Below are 20,773 nucleotides of genomic sequence, written 5' to 3' on the forward strand. Positions count from 1 at the left end.
AAATTAAAATAAAATAATAACAACAAGGAATCGTGCACGGTGTTTGCAATCTTGGGAGCTGTGGGACCCCTCCCGAGGGCGGCACAGCCCGGCTCCCCTGGGACCCTCGGGCAGACCCCGCTGGTGGCAGTGCCCGTGTCCCCTGCAGAGGGGGGGACAGGTCGGCCGTGTGCTCCCTGTTGCTGTTGGCACTGGATGAGTCAGGGCAGTTTTTTGGAGGTTTCAGCCCCGTGAAGCTGCCCTCCCAGAGCGAGCTGCCAGCAAAACAGAGGCCATGAGTTTCAAATGAGACCCTGCCCTGCGCATCATCCAGCCTGACTTCATCCTGCCCTGGCTGCCAGATGGCCGCGGGGCGTCGGACAAACAGCGTGGCTCAACCTCGATAACCTCCTGACGTCACCCTCCTCCTCCTCCTCCTCCTCCTCCTCCTCTCCGCGCCAGCCTCACGCCAAGGGGCTGCCCGGGGCTCTGCCCTGCATCTGGCACCACGCCGTGCCCGAGCCTTCATCCGCAGCCATGCAGCTGCTCAGCCCGCAGCAGGGCCACTGTCCCCTCGCACCGGGGGCTGCCACCACGCCGAGGCTCAGGCAGCCTGTGCCGGGCCCCCCCTCCTGGGTGCGAGCCCCCCGGCCCCTTGAGCAGCCGTGTTCGTGCGCTGGCTGCGGCGGGGGGGGGCTCGGGGCCGGCGCGAGGCAGGTTGCCGCTGCCAAGTGCTTTCTGCTCCAACCTCTGGTTTTAATCGTTTTCCAATCCTTTATCTTTCGGGCTGGAATTTTCCAGGTTGGGTCCCTGCCCGCGGAGGTATGTTTTATTTGGAGAAAATGAGCAAAGCGGGCTGAAGCGCCGCCACCACCGCAGCGAGCGGAGCTGCGGCGGGCCGGCTGCCCAAAGGGTTACAGAGGGGACACGACCCAAGGGGGCTGCTGCCTCCCCGGGCTGGCGGCTCAGGTGAGCGCCCTGCAGCCCCCTCCCAGCCTACCGGGACCCCCGGGCGCACCGCGCTGCTGCAGGATGTGGCCCTGACCCGGTCCCGTGCATGCTCTGGATGCAATTAGGGGCACGGGGCGGCAGCGGGGGCTGTCTGGCGCGGCCCCCCCGGCTCCCAGGTGGGTTTCCGGCAGGGCTGGCTCCCATTAGGGCCGGCGCAGTGGCAGCGGGGGCCCCTCTCCGGCGCGGGCGGGCAGGCGCGAGGGCCACGCTCGCCCGCTCAAAGGGCCCATTGTGGTTCTCTCCCCACAGATTTTTCAAATTAACATCCCAAATTCCTCTGAAAATTGCTGCTGTGTAAATATTTTCACTGCGAGCTTTGTATATTTTCCAGCCCTGCGAGGAGGAGGAGAGCAGAAAACTCCCCGGCGGAGCACAAGCCCCGTGCCGGGTGCCTCCGGACGGTCGCTGCCGCAGCTCCCGAGCCGGGACGGGCGCAGGGACGGGCTCAGCCCCAGCACCATCACGCAAGGAGCCATCACGCCTCTTCCCTCCTGGCCCCTTCCTTTTCCCTCCCTGTATTCCTACGGCTCCAGGACCTCGCTGAGAAATCCCCTCCCCGCTTTCAGGCAGCCCCATCCTTCACCGCCCAGGCTGGAGAGGGCGGGGAGGGAGCACAAATCCCTCTCCCACATCCAAGCACTGGCACAGCCACATCCCCTTCCAAGGGTCATGCTCCCACCAGAGCTGCTGTTTTGCTCCTCCCTGGCTTCACGATGTGCCCCTCTCCCAAGGAAGGGACTTTTCCCACTTGCTCAAGGTTTGCCAGGCTCGGGGCTCGGCACAGCTTGGCACAGCGCAGTGCTTGGACCCGCTGTGATACCCAGCGCCCACATCTGCACCCGTGTGGCTCTGCGGGAGCTCTGTGGCACCCAAAAAGTGTCCTTGCAGCTCCCCCCAAGCCCTCACGGCTTCCCTAGCCCCAGCACAAAAGTCCCCCCGGCCACTGCCAGCTCCACCGCAGCCCCAGGAGCAGATGAGCGCGGCGCATTGTGCGGCGCTGCTAATTCCTCCGAGCTGAATCAGCGCAGGGGAAGGATTGCAAAACCCCCTGAAATGAAACCAAAAAAATCCCTCTCGCTGTTCTCGGCTAACCGAGAGCCCTGGGCAGAAGCCACCAGCAGGACGGGGGCCCAGTGAAGAGCACCGCGAGCTGCGCAGGGGCAAGTCCCGGTGTCCCCAGCACCCGAGCAGCCCAGGGAGCCCGCGCCGGGTCCCCAACGTCCCCATGGCTGGAGCAGAGCCGCAGCAGGACACGCAGCCTTTGCAGGGCCACAAAGGGGGTGCCGGGTCCCCGTCCCCTTACCCCAGGGTGAAGGATGCCCACGGGGAGCCGGGGCGTGCGTGCAAGTGTCCCGCAGCCCCCCCCCCCGCGCTGCTGCAGAGCATTTGCTGCCAGGAAGAGCTTGTGGAAAGGCAGAAATCTTGCTGGCTTCCTGGAAAGCTGACGGGGCCAGGGCTGGGGAGCGCTGGTCGCCCGCGGAGGCGGCTGCGGGCCAGCGCGAGGCCCGGGACGAGGCTGTGGCCCATCTGGGAGCGATTTCGGCAATTAGGCTGCTCGCCGCCTTCCCGCTGGAGCGGCCGCGCAGGCACTGGGCTATTTTTACACGGTGCAATTAGCGGGGCAGGCTGCGGGGCTGGGCAGGCACCCTGGCTTTGCTTAACCCCTTCGTGCGGCCACGGGGAAGCGTCTGTCCCCACTGCCGCGCGGGGACGGTCCCCGCCGGGGCTGGCACCTGGTCGGGTGGCTTCTGTCCTTCCTTGCGTCTTGTGGCAGCAGCCAGGGGCTGGCTGGAGCAGAGGGAAAAACCCTTTTCTTGCAGAGCAGCACGGGCCTGGGGGCAGAGGGGGTGAGGGCAGGGCTCTCCAGGGATGGCTGTGGCACAGGGATGGGGACGGGGACCTGTCCCGCTCAGGGCTCTGCCACCAAGGCCTTGCCCCTGGGGTGGAAGCTGTTGGAGACCCCCCGAAATGTCCGTGCTACCCAAAATCATAGAAAATGGCTGCTGAGTCCCAGAAATAGCCAGCATTCGTGGCTTCATGGCCAGACTGGGACGGGAGATGGTGGTGCTGGTGCTGCCAGCACAGGGATTTGGGGTAAAAGTAACCCCAAGTGGCATGGGTGCACCCCTGGGACGAGCCGCGTCGCACGGGGAAGCCCCGCTGGGCTCAGGGCATGGGGAACACAGCAGAACCTGCTGCAGAAGTCCCATAAATGCCAATAAACGGGGACAGGGGACAGCGGGCTGGTGGAGGCGCGTGGCTCAGCGTGTACGAGAGCTGGAGCCTCGTGGCCGGGTGAGCAACGCCGTCGGGAAGGGCTCGGGAAGGGCTCGTGCTCCAGCCCTGGCCACTTGCAGGCTGTGCAGAGCCGTGTCCCACCCCGCGGGGAGCACCAGGGGCTCGCAGCAGCCAGGGCCCAGCCCCAGGAGCTGGAGAAGGGAAGGATGATGAGCACAGAGCGCTGCCTGGGTCAGCGTCCCCGCGGGGAACCACCCGGGGCCCTCCGAATCCCAACCCAAGCAGTGCTAAACCCAAGCAAACACGCCACGGGCACCTCCCTGCTGGACTTTGCACTGCAAAAGGCAGCACAAACCCGGCCGGCCCCACCGGGCCCCAGCGCTCAGCCCTCCAAAAAGCTCTTCCCCAGCTCTCCCGGCATTTCGGGACTTTTTGGGACACTTTGTAAGACCCGGTCACCTTGGCCCAGCCCCGAGAGGGTTGTGGCAGGGGCTGGAGGCTGCCGGCTCTGCAGGGGAAGGTTTGGGTGGCACAACAAGGGAGCCACTGTTCTCGGCAGCCCCGGCACCGAGGCGGCACCGGCCCGGGGCTGCGGGCGTGCGGCAGCGGGGTCTGGCCGCTGACCCCGAGTCTGAGCCCGTAACCCAACCCCAGCGGTGCTGGTTACAATTTAGGGCAACAATAACCTATTGAGGCCCCTTCCTGCTGCTCCTTGATCCAATTAAAGGGGGCCGGAGGGGAGACAAAACCTGATTCAAAGGCAGCGACGGGCAAGCAAAAAGGCAAAAGGCGGCACGTGAGGACGGCGGCGCGGAGAGGGGCCGGGGCCACCCGTGGCTCCTGCCACCGCCTCCCCTGGGCACTGCTGGGGACTCAGCCCCCGGGCAGGGACAGGGGAGGAGGGCCAGGAGTGCCCCCAGCCCAGAATGAGCAGGACACCCGGGGACATATCCAGCACAAGTGGCTAAGCTGAGCCGTGCCACGTGCTGCTGTCTGCCCGGCTGCTGCCCCGTGCCTTCAGAACAAGGTTTACGTGGTCACAGAGTCCTCACCTGCTCGGGGTTTGGGATGAGAAAGTCCCCAAATTGACTCTATGACATGGAGGAGAAAGCGGGGTGAATGAGGGCAGTGATTCCCTTCCTACCCTCGCCCCTGGGGATGCTGTGCAGGGACGCAGCCGTCTGTGGGGCCGTGGTGACTATAGGCACTACAGGACGTCGGGGTTGGGCACATGGGGGCTGTCCCCCCCTGCCCCACCTTGGGCCACGCTCCTGCCCCATTTTGGGGTGCCCAGGGATGTGTGGGGCTGGCTCAGCAGGCAAGGGGCCCCCGCGGCGGGGCACGGCGGGGCACGCGCTCCCCTTCCTGCCGGCCCGGCGTCAGTAATGAATGGTATGAGCTTCCTGCCCGCCCACTGATTGCTTCCTCAAAAACCCTAAACGAGCTGCTGCTGCGCCGGGCTGCCCGTGCACGGCTCGTGGCCGCAGCCGCCGTGCCAGCCTGGCACCCCTCCTGCCACAGCTGGCGCTCGGTGGCCCGTGCCCCGCAACCAGCACCCGCGGCCAGCACCGGCGCAGTGCCCGGCCCCTTGAGCACGGCCCCCACCCATGGGTGCCGGTGCCGGTGGGGCCGGGTGCCGTGCCATTTGGGGTCTGTTGGTCCTGAACCAAGCGTGCAGCTCCCCTGCGCAGGCTCTGCCTCCTGGGGGGACCCCTGTGACCCCCAAATCCTCACCTCCCCGTCCTGCTTGCCCGAGCATCGCACCCTGCCATGCCGTGCCGTGCCGGGCGGTTGCGCCGCAGGGAGAACGCGGCTCGCGCTCGGCACGTCTGCTGGGAGCGAGCCCAAATCCCCCTCCGCGGTTTGTCATCTCCACGAGATTTACAGGCGGGGAGAGGTGGGGAGAGGGCTGGAAAGGCGGCTGCCAGCGCTCAGCCCCAGCGCGGCTCGCTAAAAAGAGCACCTCCCTCTCCTCCCCGGCTCCCCGGAGCAGGGGCCCCGCTCGCCCCCGGGGCGCCCCGCGGCCCCTCTCCTCCTCCGCCTTATCAGCTCCCCTCGCGGCGCAGCCACAACCTCGCGAAGCCCCGGCCTGACACGCCACACGGCAGAGCCTGCCAGCCGCATTCCTGGCGGCCGATAAAGCCGGCAGCCAAAATAACCCCGGCCTGAGCAAACGGGGCTGCGCGCGGCCTCGCGTCTGGATCCAATTTAGCCGGGCGGGCTCGCCCCGGCTGAGCGCCGGCACGGAGGCCCACGCGCGCGGGGGATGAGGAGCGGCAGGGATTGGGGTGGTTCCTGGAAAGGCGCAGCGGGGTGGGTTCTGGAGGAAGGATCCCAAAGCAGCCCCTTTGGCGGCGTGTTGTGCGCCCTGGCTCCTCTCGAGGGCGTTCGCTCTGGACGCTCCTGGTGCCCGGGGAGGCTGCCGCAGCCCAGCAGCACCCTGCCAGCACCAGGGTGCTTCTCCCAGCAGCGACCTCGCTCTCCCTGGGGCACGGCAAGGCGAGGCTGGACACAGCACCCCTGCTACTGCTTTGCCTGTTGTCCTGGCACAGCTGGGGAGCAGGCGAGCTGTAAGCCCCAGGAGCTCGCAGGAGGGCGAGGGATGCTCCCCGAGCCTCCTGCTGTGCCTCCCTCCTCCTGCTGCTCCCCCGCTCACCGTGCTGAGCTGCCCGTCCTCGTGGGGACGTGCCAGCACCTCCCCGCAGCGCCGGCGGCCGTTCCTCTCCCCTCCTGCCGGTCCCAGCTGCCGTCAGCGCCGGCTCGGGGCTGACACCTCGCGCGGGGATGCTGCGGGGCAGCCAGGGGCCAGCCCTGCTGTCACAGCTCACTCAGCTCCTTGCCAGAGGCCACGTATCGGCACCCGGAGGCTCCCGACCACCCAGCCAGCTCCGTCAGCCCGGCACGTGCCGCAGCCAGCTTGGTGTGTGGCGAGGGTCCCGGTGTCCCTGCCGCATGTGACGGAGCCAGCCCGGCGTGCGGTGAGGGTCCCGGTGTCCTGCTGCCCTGCCAGCAGCTCTGGGACAGGCAGAGGCTTCCAGCACAGCCCCGAAAGCCCCTGTCCCAAACCCTCATTACCCTGGTGGGATGAAGGCAGTGCCTCCTCCTCCTCCTGCCTCTCTGTGTGGCCCCCATTTCCCTGCCCGCACCATGACCCTGGGCCAGCTCACGGGGGCGGCGTGGGAGAGGTGAGGCCGGCCCTAACCGGAGCGTTTGTCACCTCCGCAGCCTCGGTGGTGCCAGGCAGACAGGAGACATCTCCACCGAGCCTTGAAAAGAGGAGCTGACCCCTCACGGCCACAAAAAACCTGCTGTTCTGTTGCCCAAAAGGCCGCCCCACAAGCAAAGCTCCGCCGCCAGCCAGCCCCCGTCTGCCCGGGGCAGCCTCAGCGCCGCACAAAGCGCCGAGCCCTGCCGCGAGCCGGGGTCGGGGCCGAGCTGTGCCAAAGGGACTCACTCGCCCGCAGCAGCACACCGGGGGCCCAGCCCCGTTCCCAAGCAACGTGTGCTGCCCGGAGCACGCGCCCGCCCGGCCGCGGCCACCCCAAACACTGCCTTGTGCTGTGGCCAGCGCTGCCATCACCCCTCACAGCGGCACGGAGCTCCCCCCCCGAGCCTGGCGCTGCTGGGGACACGGACACGCTGTCCCCAGCACTGCCACCTCCCGCCCTCCCCACCAGCGTGGTGCCAAGGACGCAGCCACATCGTCCCCGGGCTTGTCCTTGGCTTTGTGTCCAAGTGCTGCTGATGCCAGGAGCTCCCTGCCAGGTGCTGCCCTCCCGCTGTGTTCACTGCGTGTCCCTGAGCACAGGGGGGTGGCGGTGGCCACAGCAGGGCACGTCCCCACCCCGGCACTGCCACGCTGCCCCACGTCCCTCCTCGACCACCCCGTGGCGAGTCCCCGTCCCTACCCGGGCGAGGTGTCCAGCGTCAAGGTGAAGGTCGCGCTGCTGAACTTGCGCGTGTCCCACAGCTTCACCTCCCGCTCGCGCATCTGCAGGGACAAAGACGCAGCATCGGTGGCTGCGTGGCCGTCCCCACGTCCTCTCCCGGCAGCCCGCAAAGCAGCTGGGGGTGCCCTTGCTTTGCGATCACCGTGCCGGGCAGGAGGCCGGGCTGGCGCCCAGGAGACGCGTGGGGACGCCGCGCCGCGGCCCTGGCACGGGGTGGGAAATCCCAGGCAGCGAGGACCGTACCTGGCTGAACCCCACGGAGATGAGGCAATCGCTGGCGCCCATCCAGAGCAGCCGGGAGTCCTTGTTGTTCTCGTGTCCCGGGACGCTCTGCAAGGCACAGGAGACACGGCCGTCAGCATTCCCACCTCCCACGCCGTGCGGCTTCACGTGCGGCTACAGCACGGCCGTGACCAGCCCCGGGGCCGAGCGCTGGCTCCAGGTCCCCACCGAGAGGTGCCCACGGTGCCAGTGGGGTGGGGGCAGCCCCCAAGCAGTGACCGTCCCGAGCCCCCAGCCGGCGAGGTGGCCTCGGAGGTGCTGGTGTGGTGGCTGGGATGAGCGGGGGGTGGCAGCGGGTAACGTGAGCGTGATGGCAAAGTTCCCGGGTCCCCCAGCACCGCCCGGGCTCCCCATATGGCAAGCGTGGGGGTTCGGGGGGCCAGAGCACCCAGAAGCTGCTCCATGCTGGCAGGCACCAGAAGATGTTTGACCCTGGCCATAGCCAGGGAGGGAGAGGCACTTACTTCCCCGGATGCTTCCCCGGGCTCTCGATCTGTGCCAAATCCCGGCTGCAGGAGGCAGGTGCCCCACGGGTGTCCAGAGGCTACCGAGACACCGATGGCAAACTGAGCCCGGCAGCGCTCCCCACACCTCCTCCTCCTCTCCCTGCAGGGCCGGGACCCCCCCGGCAGGCCTGTGCCTCATCCTGCCCTCCCCAGCACCATCCCCAGCCCCGTCCCACCCCCAGGCCCCAGCGCTGCTGTGCCGAGGACGGGAAGGGAAGAGTTACTGCGGGCCGGCTCCCATGTGGCCCCCAGATGGGCCCTGCGGTTCCCGGCATCCCAGCAGGGCCCGGCAGCCAGCTCTCGCCCCGCAACGCAGGAGGCGCTGGAGCCTCCTCGATCTCGTTTTACCGAGCGCCAAGAAGCCAGCCCAACCGCTAACCATTCCAGAGCTGTCATGGAAAAGAGGAGCCGAGCCCGGCGCAACGCATCCGGCCCCTCCGCGCGCTCCCCATGCGGCGCAGAGGGGCCCGCGGGACCCGGTGGCATCGGGGTTCTCCTGCCCCCTGGAGAAGCCTCGTCGGGAGCTGCTGCCCCCGGTCCCAGCGGGACGCCCGCACTCCGCACAAGCTGCCCGGGGCCTGCGGCCAGGGCTGGAGAAGGTGCTGGTGGTGCCAAGCGCGTCCGCTGCCTGGCGCCGGCACGCGGCCGCCTTGCCAGCACAAACAGGGCGCAAAGCCAGCCAGCACGATGCGCGGGGAAGGCGCTGCGCTGGCCAAGCCGAGCCCAGCAGCGGCGGCAGGATGTGGGGCAGGATGTGGGGCAGGATGTGGGGCAGGGGGGGCCCATTCCCCACATCTAACACACTGGCACTCTCCAGCGGGGACGGGAGGCCCCCGACGAACCCCTGACCCAGTGCCCCTTTCCTGCTGGCTCCATCCCACTGCACCACGCACAGCCCCAGCACCGGCACCCCTCCGGCCCCATCCCGCTCCTGGGGCCCGCGACGCGTCCCCCTTGCAGAGCAGGGCTGTGTCACCGCCGTGGGGACAAGGAGAGGCCCAAAGCGGGGCTGCAGGGAGGCAGCCTGGGGGCTGCCAGCCCTCCCGGGGCCCCGCCGCCCGCTTGGTGTACAGGAGCCAGGATCGGAGCCGAGCGGGGAAGGAAACCCCGGGAGCTGGGGCCAGGAGAGCTGGAAGCCCAACCCCGGCCAGCCCAGATCATCAGCGGGGAGATGGCTTCTGCACCTGAGCCCCGCGGCCGCGGCAGCCAAAACTCCACAGCTGGAGATTCGATAGCCGCGCGCGCCGGCTCCGCGGGCTCCCGTGCGCGGCTGGTGCCGGGGATGCGCGGCCGGTCCCCGGCTGGGTGGGACGGGGCCGAGCACCCGGGGGCACGGCTTGGGATTGCTGCGGGGCGCAGACGGTGCCGGGACCCTCGCACGGGCCCAGCTCGGCGCCCTGGCGGGGCCTCGCCGCTCCCAGCCCACGTTGCGCACGCTGCAGCGGGGAAACATGTTTTCTGCATTAGTTCCATCCCGGGCTGAGCAGTACGTATGTCAGCAAATATGCAGGGAGGCTGGGGCCGGGGCGCTCCGGTTTCGGAGGTGGCTCAGACACCAGGCTGTGCAGATGTTGCCCGAGGTGAGCGGGAGCCGCTCCACCTAGCGGCTCCGGGTCCCGGGGGGGCATCCCCAGGACCCCCAGGACCCCCATCAGGATGCTTCGGTCAGCTGGAGCCGGGGGAGCTGCGGGTCCCTGGGGCTGCCTGAACCGGGCGAGAACCCAGTGCTTTGAGCCCAGGTGATGCTGGCAGCCCCTCCGTGTCCCCGCTGAGCTGCTCGGCCTCCTGGCAGGCTTGGTGGAGGCTGGAGGACACCTCCAGCTCCAGGCTGGCACGCAGGGAGCCCAGGAGGGCCTTCCAGCTCCCCCGCCACCACCCGGTCACGCCAGCGCCGAGGCAGCCCGGCCTCTCCCAGCCCTTTGTGCAGGTTCAGCCCAGCTGGTTTGAGGCAGCCCGGGCCAAGGGAGGGGAGAAATTTTGTGCTCCCTCCTCCGAGGCCGCTCGGCAGCGCAGGGAGGGTGCCGGGGATCTCTCCCCACCTCTCCTGGCGCGGGCTGGGTGCCGTGGGGGTCCCCGGCCCTGCTCCCCGCGGGGCCCCAGGGCCGCTGCGGGACGCGGGGGCTGCGGGGTGGCCGAGCACCGCGGGGGAGCAGGGCCGGGGAGGCTCGGCCGGCGTGTCGGATGCAGCTGTTGGCAGCAGAGCCCCGGTGGGGCAGAGCGAGCTGGTAACAGCTGCCGGCGGATTTCGGCTCCTCGGCTGCCTAGGAGAGCCCGAAACAAAGCGAAAACTGCTCCCGCGCCGGGGCGATCCCTGCCTCCCCGGGGAATATTTACCTTGGGAAGGGAGGAGAGGGCAGGGAGGGCCGGGGCTGGGGAGCTCAGGGCAGAGCCGTGGGGCTGGGCAGGGGGGGAGCCCCTCGGTTCTGCCCTCTGGCAGCCCGCAGGCATCCGAACCCCCTGCCGGAGGGAGCGAAAGGGTGGGGAGAGCAACCACGGCCCAGGGGGCAGGGGAAAAGGCTTCCCGAGGAGGAGCCGAGGGGGTTAACCACCACGCATCCTCCCCGCAGAAGAATGTGAACTCCTGCTGCCAAATCCCACTTACTCCAGAGGTGGCCAGGAGTGCAGAGCAGCCTCTCGCAGGCCAGCCCCACGCCTGCAGCTCGGCTCCTCCGACCGAGGATGCTCGGAGAGAGGGGACAGCGCACGGATCAGGGGCCACGAGCCCCCAGCGAGGGTGGCTTTGGCATTTAGAAGCTGCCTTCCTCAGATCTGTCCTGAAACAGAGCGCGGTGCTCACAGGCAGCCAGGGGCTGGCAGGGGACGAGGGGCACGGGGCTTCTCCCCGTGGGGAGCTTCAGTCGCCGCATGCGGTGGCAGCGATGCTCCGGCAGCCACCACGCTGCTGGCGTTGGCTGAGGGCAGGATGAGGGGGCGTGGGATGGCAGCGGGAAGGGAATGGTGCTGCCTCAGTGTCCCCATGCTGTGGGACATCCAGGAGAGGCCCCAGCCTCCGTCCCGTCCTTTGTGCTACTTGGCGAGGCCGACGCAAGGCTCCCGAGGATGCCGCCGGCCCAGCAAGGGCAGGAAGGCGAGTGGGCTCCCAGCGGGACAGCCGCCAGGCTCCGCAGCCTCCCACCTCCACAAAGAGCCAGGATTGGGGGTGGGGGGGCGCCCCAAACCGCCCCAGCCCCACAGAATTAAGCAGTGGCAGACCCCGAGCCTGCCCCCTCGGCACGGCCATCCCCAGCGCGCCCGCGGGAGGGAGCGGCGTGCCCGTGCGCCCACGTCCCTCGTGATGCTCATCCCGAATCCTCCTTGACTTCCCCATGTCTGCAATACCAGCGGCATTCCTGCGAAGGACGGCCGAGGGGGGAAGCGGAGCAGAGGAAATATAAACAGTCCCGTGCAGCTACGCTGGGGAACAGAAGCATGAGAGCGCCGAGCGCGCGGTGCTATAAATAGGCAGCCCAGAGCTAGGCCAACTTTTTCAAAGCTTCCCACGGTCTCCTTGGGAATGTGGGATGCTGCGGACCTTCCCCCCGCCCGGAGGAAGCTGCTGCTGAGGCTGGGAGTCAGGTACCCCCGGGGTGACCCCGGCGTGGGATGCCGTGCTGCTGGGGGGGGTGGGGGTGAAGGCAGAAAGGCTCAGCCATCGCTCCGGCAGGATTTGGGGCAGAGGTGCCACACTGGGCTCTGGTGAGCCCAGCCTGGGTGTCCAGCTGGCCACGGCATCACCCTGCTGACATGGCCACAGAGCCCCAAACCCCGCTGTGCTCATGGCAGGGGGCTGGGGGACAGCCGCGGTGAGAGGTGGGCACCCCCCGTCCCCACCTGGGCACCGCCAGGCACCCAGCTGTGCCCCCTCGCCGTGGCAGGCACAGCAGGAGGGATAAACCCACGGGGACAAACCCTTGGGGACCCCCTGCAAATTGTCCCCAGCTGCCCCCAGCCCCGGCCCCGCAAGCAGCGGGCTCCGAGGGAGCTCTTTAAAACGTGAGCGCAGGCGTGCACTCGCCCGGCGCGTGCGGCTGTTCCCTCGCCCCCGGCCCTGCCGAAAGGCTGTCGGGGGAAGTTTCTCGTGAGAACGAGCTCGGTCCCTCCCCGTCCCACCCTGGCCATGCTCGGCCACGGCCCCGCAGCTTGGAGTATCCTGCAGCAGCCCAGCAACCCCCAGGGCCCTGTCCGGGGGATGTGGGAGCGCACGGAGGCAGGAGGGACGTGCCCAGGTGTTGTAGGGTCGGTGAAGGCAGGAGGGGAGAAGCACTGAGCCCCAAAAGGGCCGCAGCCAGGAGGAAGAGGATGCGACACGTCTCCAAGGAGAGGGTAAAGGCAAGGAGACAACTGCGCACAGCAGCAGCGAGCCCTGAGCCCGTGGGAGGCTGCGGCACGGGGAGCGTGGCCTTGGGAGGGGGACGGGGCCAAGGCAGCGGATGGGGCTCAGGGGAGCTCTTCACAAGGACAGCAGTGCTCACACCCAGCCCAAGCCGGGCTGGGGAGCACGGGGAGGCACAGTGGGAGCAAAAGGGTGGCCCCAGCGCCTGGTGGGGCTGAGCAGCCCCTGCTTGAGGCTCAAGGCATCTCCAAGGGCACTTTTGGGGCCCCAGGGAGCCAGGCCAAGCAGGGAGCGGGTGCAAGCAGAGCCCTAACGCTCAGAGGGGCCGGCAGGGTTGTGCCTCCCTCTTCCAGCCCAGATGCTGCGACGAGGGGCTGTGGGTCCAGCAGGATGAAGCCGCCGTCCTCCCAAGGGACGTGGTGGCCGTGGGTATGGTCTGGGCACCCTCTGGGGTCAGCAAAACCCCTGGCCGCACCGCTCTCGCGCCGCCCTGCCCTCCATCACCGCTCTCGCTGCGTCACACGCTGCTGCCCGCGGCCGGGACATGCCCGAAATAGCTGCGAGGGGGCTGGGGGGGGGCCGGGCCCTCCCCACGCATGGCTGCAGGAGCCTCGAGCCTGGCTCTGGAGGCTGAGCCCTCACCACGACCTCCTGGCCACCCCAAGATCCCCAACGCAGCACCCACGAGACCCGCGAGCACCGTGGGGCGTTGCAGCCCCGCAGCAGCGACCTCTCCGTCCTGCTCCAGGGGCTCCCGTTTTAGCTCCTCTCGCCCTTTTCCCCCGCTCTGAAAAAGGACTGGTTTAATGAGGCCGGCTTGGCAAATTAAGAAAACCAGCCGGAGGAGCAGCCCTCTCTGCTCCGAGCGGGGCTGGCAGGAGCCCATCGCTCACCTCCTGCACCGCCGTGCCGCCCGGGCCACTTCAAAGAGGGGAGCTGGCGAGGTGCTGGCACCACGCAGCGGCCCCGGCATCACCCGGTTTCATAACCATGCTGGCTCCGGGGAGCAGGAGCCCTTCCAAGCAACCCGGCCCTCCAGCAACAGGGGAGAAAAAAAAAAAAAAAAAAAAAGCACACACAAAAAAACAAAACACAGGAGTGTTATTCCTCTTGGCCAAGCCAGCCCTGCGCAAGCTTCCAGAGGATTTATGGCATTTTAAAGTTTTCCCCTTCGGCGCAGCACTTCTCCAAGACTAAACATCTTCATCAATCCTCAGCCGGCCGGGGTTAGGGCTGCGGCGCTGCGCCTCCCGGCAGCGAAGGTGCAGATTTCTCTTGGCAAACCCAGCGCCGGCCGGGGCTCCGCAGCCGGCCCCGGTCTGGCTCAGCCAGGCAGCGGAGGGAAGCGAGCTGCCTGCTTTGAACAGACACCATCATTCACACGTTATTTTTAAGAGCTCAGCTAGACGGAGTCCACCCTCCCGAGGAGACTTGGCGCGAGCCCGCGGAGCTGGCGGCTCGGCAGGAACGCTGGTCCCCAAGCCGGCAGGTCTGGGGGGGGAGGAACGGGGGGTGGGCAACCCACGGGTGGGCAGCGGGTGAAGCTGGGGGCACCTCGCCGTGACACTGAGAGGCTCCCGAAGCGATTTGGAGGGCGGGGAGCACCTCACCCCCGCTCAGCTGCATATGCAATCGCCGGGTGTATGTAAATATCTTCTATTGCTGCATTTATACGGCTGCCTCGAGAGCCAGAGCACCTCTTGTGCCCGCAGAGAGCACCCTTGGGCCTTTTGGGAGCCAAGAACCCGAGCACCGGGAGCAGGAGAGGTGCGAGGACCGGCGGAGCCTGCTGCAGCCCTCCTGCCCTGGTCTCCACTGCTTCCCTCCCCTCCCAAATGCCTTCCACCACTTCTGCACGGAGGGACGGCGGCAGCCAGAGCCCCAAAGCCACAGGAAGCCTCTAATAAGAGGCTGCTTAAACTTGATGCTGACGGCGAGCCCCGAGCCCTCTCCTTATTTCCTAATCACTGTTATTTGCTGAGCTGTGCGGATCCAGCTGCCCGGCCTCACCCTTGGCAAGTCCTCGTTCCCAAAAGCCTTTTTGCTCCAAAGGAACCGAAGGAGCTCCTGCACGGCAACACAAAGCCCAGGAGCCCGCAGCCACCCTGGAGCCCTCGTGCCCGCAGGGCTCCTCGGGGGGAAGGTGACGGTGCCAAAGCCCCCGGGAGTGCTCGCCAGCCCCACGTGGTGAACATCACCAGGGCCAAGGAGGAGGCAGCCCCGTCCCCTCTGTGCCACCACGTTGTCACCAGGGCCCCTTGGAGCGTCTGCGAGCCCTGCCAGGGCTGGGGCTGGGTTAGGGGGGGGCACCGAGCACCCCACACCACACAGCCGGGAAGGACGGTACCTGGGATGCAGCCGGGCCGGCTCGGGGGTCAAAAATCCGCAGCTTCTTGTCCTGGTGAGATAAAAAGAAAACAGAGAGGGGGTTAAGGACCCCATGGCCAGCAGGATGTGTGGCTACATTAGGCAGAGGGCTGCAGCGAGCCTCCTCCTCCCCACAGAGCCGGCTCCTGCCCCATGCTGTGGGCACGGACACATCCCCATGGCCTCACCAGGGCCCCGACACCCCCAAAACTGCTCCAAGACACCCCCACAACCACTCTCCCTCCAAAGCAGAGCCAGGGCTCGTGCTGACCCCTCAGCCCCCACCCTCCCACCGCTCTCCAGCACCCTGAGGGCGGCGTGGCGAGCCCAGCACCCCGCAGCCAGCCGGGTGGGATGCTGCAGGGAGGTGCCCTGGAGCCAGCTCTGCTCTTTGCAGTGCCACACTTTGCAGTGCTCCAGCTGCTCGCTCGGCCAGGCTCTCCTGCTCAGTTCTGCTCGCTCAGCCTCCTTCCACAGCCTCCACGCACCCTGCGCACCGCCTGCCCGGCGCCGAGCAGCAGGCGCCATCTAGCGCTGCTCAGCGCCCCTCACCGGGCTCAGATTGGGCCTTTTCTCCCCAAAACGGGGGTCACCGTGCGCACCCCAGGAGCAGGGTAGCCAGCCACGAAGAGGTCGTCCCCTTTCCAAAGCCCCCGCGCTCAGCCAAGCAGCCGGCGCTCTTCAGTGGGTTCGTGGCCACCAGGACCGTGGTGCGTGGGGGACAGTGAGCACTCTGCAAGCAGCCAGCCAGAGCCCAGAAAAGACCCCACGGAGGAGGAGGAGGACGGGAGATGCCCACTGAGGTGCTCGCAGTGCTCAGCAGCCTCGTTGAGCACTGCATTGCTCACCTTGCAGGAGGTGCCCAGGAGGCGGCCGTCTCGCTTCCACGCCAGGCTCTGCAGCTGGTCCCTGTGAGGTTCCAGTGCTGGGGGAGGAAAGCAAGGTCAGGGCCTCCCGAAGGGCTGGGCACCCTCTCCGTGCTCCGGAGGACAAAGCAGGACGTCCCCACCCCAGCCCTGGGCACCCAGAGCAGGAGGGCAGGGCTGGCACAGTTTCCCAGCAGGAGCTCCCCTCGGCACCACTGATTTTCCACCCGAGCAGCTTGGTGTTGCCAAATGACCCCCTTCTGCCCCAGCAAGCAGGTTTCCCTTCCCCAGGTGGACTGTGTTTGCCACACGGGGATCACGAGGCAGTTGCCAGTTCTTCTGGACTCAAAGCCACCGAATTCAAAACCCAAAGCAAGGTGGTGCCGGCGTGCTGCCACCAACACCAGGCCAGCTCAGCTCTGGCTGCCCAGCAGCCGACGGCACCCGCGTCTCCAAATTTCCTACCTGCCAGCGGCTGCTGCTGCCCCACGTCCCAGACGGTGACTCGCTTCCCTGCGCCGCTGGCCAGGACCCCGTCCGCCGTGGGGTGGAACTGCAGCACGTCCACGGGGCCCCCACCGGGCCCCAACATCAGCCCTGCGCTGCTGGGCAGGTCCTGGCCGCTCTCGGGCAGGCGCCAAACCTTCACCTGCGGACCCCAGAAGATGTGGGTCAGACCCCGGGTGGGTGAGCCAGCCCTGGCCCTGCACCCCACAGCCAGCACGGAGCCAGCAGAGGGTGCTTGCTGCTCTTCCAGGCTGTGGTGCCTTCTACCCAGAGCCAGGAAAATGGCCCACCAGGTGAGCCTCATCGCGTGACCCCTGCTGGGATCGGGGCTGCAGGCATCCCGGGTGACAGGAGAGGGCTGATCCTTGGTGGATGCACCTCAGTCCCCGTCCCTCACGTCAGCCTGCCCCGTCCCCTACACCCCAGGGAGTGCCCACACAGCTCTCCGAGGCTGGCACCCTCCTCCCCAGGCTCCTGGCACTCCCGTTTCTCTGCATCCACCTCCCCAGGCTCTGCAGCGAAGCCCAGGGACGCAGCAGGGTGGGGACAGCGCGGCCCCGTGGGTCCCCACGGCACCGAGCACTCACCGTCTCGTCAGCAGAGCCCGTAGCCAGCAGGAGCTGATCGAACGGTGAGAAGTCAAAGTCTGTCACCACGTCTGGAAGGAGAGGAGCAGAGGCCCAGCCCCGTGTCACCACTGTTCTTCTGACCCCCCCGCACACAGCACATTCACCCCCCGTTGCTGCCCCCCAGTCTCAGCCCCTTGCCGCGCACAGGCAGGGAGCGAGGTCCCCTCGGGGGACCCGGCCCCACCGAGGTATTTTAGGGCAGCTCAGCTTCCCCGCAAGCCTCCACGCTGCCCCTCGGGGAGCCCTGAGCACACCACAGCTGCGTTCCCCTCCTCGAGGTGCCACCGCCCAGCTTGGGCTCTGGTTTCACAACAGCCATCCCCGGAGCCGAGCTGCAGGAGGAGCACGTGTGGCACCAGGGCGCCTGCGTCGGCCCCGCGCTGGCCACAACGCTCCCTTTGTAACGGCCCTGAGCAGCGTGATGGTGGCAGAGCCCCGCGGGAGCAAGGCTGGGCTGGCACCAGCACGAACAGCCCCTCCGGTGCTTCGGCACGCTGGGGAAACTGGGTCACCGTGTACTTTTCCGCTTCCACGAGGCGGCGGAGATACGGGCCCAGGAGGCACGAAAAGGCAAGCAACTCACTCCAGCTCCCAACTTGTCTGCCGTGCTCGCCCCGGGGAGGATCCAAAAATCCCTCCCCCTGCTCCGAATGCCCAAGGGAGGCATTTCCCGGGCACGGCCGGCTTCAAAGGGCTCGTGCTGAAATCTCATTAACGGCTCTGCAGCTGCTGGCTGCATGCGCCGCCAGCCCCACCGAGCGTTCCTCCGGGAGCTCGGGGAGCTGGGTGGCACGGGGATGTCTGCCAGGGCAGGACGGAGGCTGGAAAAAAGCTCTGGAAGGGCAACAAGGCCAGAAAGGGGGCTGAAAAGAGCCCAGCAGATGATGGGCTGAGCCCCAGGAAAGGGCAGAGCCAAGGCGGGCAGAGCACAGCACGCAGCAGGGTGGCGCTGGGACGGGCTCAGCAGCCTGCTCCCACCTTGACTCTCGTGTTTGGGACATTCCCGTTCCCATTCCTGTTCCCATTCCCGTTCCCCTCATCGCTTGAGCTGGCTGCACGCCACCAGGATCCCAGCTCCTCCACCAGCCCGGTGCTGGGCTGCTCCTGTGCTCCTCCTGCAAGGCTGCCTGCCCCGGGGCTGCTCTGCTGCTGCTCCTCGGGTGGCTCCCAGGAGCCTTTTGCAGGATGCTCGAGGTGAGTTCAGTCTAGATTTATGCTCCAGGGGCGCTTTTCCCACTGGAAAACACTGAGATTTTGCACTGGGAAGTCCAGGGCACACAACACGGGAGGGGCGTGCTGGAGGAAGGTCCCCAAGAGCCTGAGATTGGCAGCTCTAGAGGTGAAACCCCCTGCTAGGCACAGCTGCCCAGGGGCACAGGGCACTGAGAGAGGGTCCTGAGTGCTCACAGCTTCCATGGCTCTGAACTCAGCAGGTCCCTGCCTCACACGGGAGCGGGACGTGTCTGGGTCACCCTGCCTGCAGGTGGTGGTCCCTGGGGACTCCAGCAGCCCCTCTCCCAGGACACAGATGGCCCTGGGTGACCCCAAGGCTGAGAAGCAGCTCCTGAGCCCCAAATGCGGGGCCAAATGCCTGCTGTGGAGGCAGGAGGTGGCTCCCGACCCCTCGGTGCCCCAGCGCAGAGCTCTGCAGAGTGGAGCACGAAATGGTTTGGGCTCAGCAGACGCCCGGCTCACCTGAGTGGCAGCAGAGCTGAGACACGGTCCTCTTGCCTCCATCCTTGCCCTCCAGCGGCACGATGCCCAGCACACCTGCAGGAGAAGACACGGCAGCAGGTCACCGGCCACCCACAGCCCGGCCGCTGCCCACGGGGGCCCCCAAAAATCCCGGGGATGCGGCGGGGAGCACCCAGATTTGCAATCCAGAGATGGACCTGCGGGACTGCCAGCACCCATGGGGGAATTCCAGGTGCCCGCGTGCCTCCTGTGCCCCATGCTGCTGCCACCCAGCCCCGAGGGACTGCAGCTCCGGGGGTAAACCCATCCCAGCTCCCCATCCTCACCTGTCAGCTCGGCGTTGAATGCTACCCACTGGCAGCTGGCCTTCACCTGGTTCCCACAGGACGCGACGGAGCCGGCTCGGAGACCCCCAATCCAGGCCTGGGTTGGAGAAAAAAGCCCGTGTTAGGAGATGGTGGGTGCATGGCTGGGGAAGAGAGCACGAAGCATTGATTCAGCACTGCTGGAGACCTTCAGTCCCAGCAGAGCTCCCTCACCGAGGGACCTGGCACCACCCGGAGCCACGTTTGTAGGGTCCCGTCCTCAGGGAGGGATGGGGCAACGCGGCTGCCGGTGCTCCAGCCCTAAAATCAGAGGGGCTGGGGCTGCAGGGACGGGAGCACCCCAGCTCCCAGTGCTGCCTCTCCGTGAAACCACAGCTCCTGAACCCAAATCCCACTTGGCTGCTCGCTCCCCACCACCTCTGTGTTGGAGCACGGCACCCACGGGACACCGAGAGGCTCCACCTTGGCCGGACCCGCTCCCGGTGACACCGGTGCGCAACCACGTGCCCATGGGAGCTCCTGGCACACCCTGGGCCAAGTCCAACCCTCGTGCAGAGGTGACAGCGGGGCTACGGAGCGGTGCCACGCTGCAGCGGGTGCCCGTGCCCCGCACGGAGCCCTGTGCAGGACGGGAGCTGCACGAGCCCCCGAGGAGCGAGCTGCGCTTCCTCTCTTTGCACAGCTTCCTTTTGGGGCCTGCCAGAGAGCAGCGGTTCCTGCAGCACTTCCTCCGGTCCCTGTCACTGCAGCCTGCTCGGGGGCAGGCCCCTTAACCCTTCCTGCACCCACGGGGGGTGAACACCCCAATACGTCCCTATAACAAGCCGCAGCCCCTCGGGGTGTCTCTGCCGGGGGAGGGAGAAGCGACCCAGGTGGGATCCTCGTGGCTGCGCCCTGCTTCCTGATCCGGCCAGGGCAAGTGTGAGCAGGCGGCCACGCTCAGGGACACCTGAGGGACACGGGGACGGGTCCTGGCTCCCTTAGGTACACTTCACACCCAGATGGGGAATGCCCTAAGGAAGACCCCATCCCATGCAGGCTGTTGAGGCCGAGCAGATGTCTCCCTGCACACCAGGCCCTCGACATCCCACATCGATATCCTGGGGCTGTGACAGTCCCAAAAAACAGCGTGGGCTCCCCGTGCTGGCTGGGCACACGTGTGGGGACAGCCACAACCCCCCTTACCCCGAGCTAACCCCAAAGGGACACCCCGGGTGCTGGCAGGGGTGCGGGTGCGGGATTTGTGCGCGGGCAGCTGGGGTGGGAAGCTAAAAGCAAGGAGGCTGCCGAACCCCAGGGGCTGGGAGCCGAACGCACCCGTGCCCATGGGCACCCCAAATCTTTCCCAAAAGCAGCGAGACCCCAAAACCCCCAGCAGCATCACCCAGCCCGCTGCTGGCACCGCACCCACGCCTGGGAGCCAGCCGGGAACCGGAGCGGCTTTGGGGAGCCCCGGCAAGGGCTGAGCACCCCGGGACCGCTCCGGGACCCTCTCGGCCGGCACCCCCCGGCCCTAAAGCGGCACCCCCGGGTTAATTTTTTTTTGGGGGGGGGACCGGGGCGGTGCCGCCCGCCCCAGCCCGGCCCCGCCGCCCCACGCCGCGCCCGGGGGAGCCCCGGGGAGCCCCCCCCAGCGCTCACCTCCCTGCGGGGCAGCCGGGCCTCGGTGTGCCGCAGCTTGGACGCCTTGAAGCGGTTCATGGCGAGCCGAGCCGAGCCGGGCCGAACCGGGAAAGCCGAACCGAGCCGGGCTGGCCCGGGCCGGGCTGAATTGAGCCGAACCGGGCTGGGCTGGGACCCCCCGAGCCGGGCTGGGACCCCCGAGCCGCGGCGATCCGAGCCGGGCCGGGCCGGGCGGGGCTGCACCGGGGCGCCCGAACCGAGCCGAGCCGAGCCGGGCCGCTGGCCACGCCCCCTCCGCTCTAACCACGCCCCCTCCGCGCTGGCCACGCCCCCGAGCCGGGCCGGGCGCGGCGCCCCCCCCACGCACCCCGAGACAGCTCCAGGGGCCGCGGGTTCGAGACCCGCCGAGGCTCCTCCGCCCGCGGACCGGGTGTTGTGTGCCCGTACACAGCCTACGGGGT

General features: G+C 67.8%; 1 protein-coding gene across 2 annotated transcripts in view; it reads right to left on the bottom strand.

The window, feature by feature from the left end:
- LOC311445250 (mitochondrial import inner membrane translocase subunit TIM16-like) overlaps positions 1-20,585 on the bottom strand; it is a 39,004-nt gene extending 18,419 nt beyond the window's left edge. Inside the window, exons 1-9 of one of the 2 annotated variants that reach the window (XM_084537168.1) lie at positions 20,331-20,579; positions 18,690-18,786; positions 18,364-18,438; positions 16,627-16,697; positions 15,998-16,181; positions 15,515-15,591; positions 14,647-14,697; positions 7,422-7,508; positions 7,137-7,219 (exon numbers count right to left, since the gene is read on the bottom strand). In XM_084537168.1, the coding sequence (XP_084393294.1) occupies positions 7,137-7,219; positions 7,422-7,508; positions 14,647-14,697; positions 15,515-15,591; positions 15,998-16,181; positions 16,627-16,697; positions 18,364-18,438; positions 18,690-18,786; positions 20,331-20,390 (785 nt within the window). In that variant the 5' untranslated portion in view covers positions 20,391-20,579. Of the gene's footprint in view, positions 1-7,136; positions 7,220-7,421; positions 7,509-14,646; positions 14,698-15,514; positions 15,592-15,997; positions 16,182-16,626; positions 16,698-18,363; positions 18,439-18,689; positions 18,787-20,330 lie in introns of both variants that reach the window. The other variant, XM_084537166.1, reaches the window with a different exon arrangement.
- Between the last annotated feature and the right edge of the window lie 188 nt (positions 20,586-20,773).

This window comes from Aythya ferina, assembly GCF_964211825.1.
Source record: "Aythya ferina genome assembly, chromosome: 15".
In the NCBI taxonomy this organism is placed as follows: Eukaryota; Metazoa; Chordata; class Aves; order Anseriformes; family Anatidae; genus Aythya; species Aythya ferina.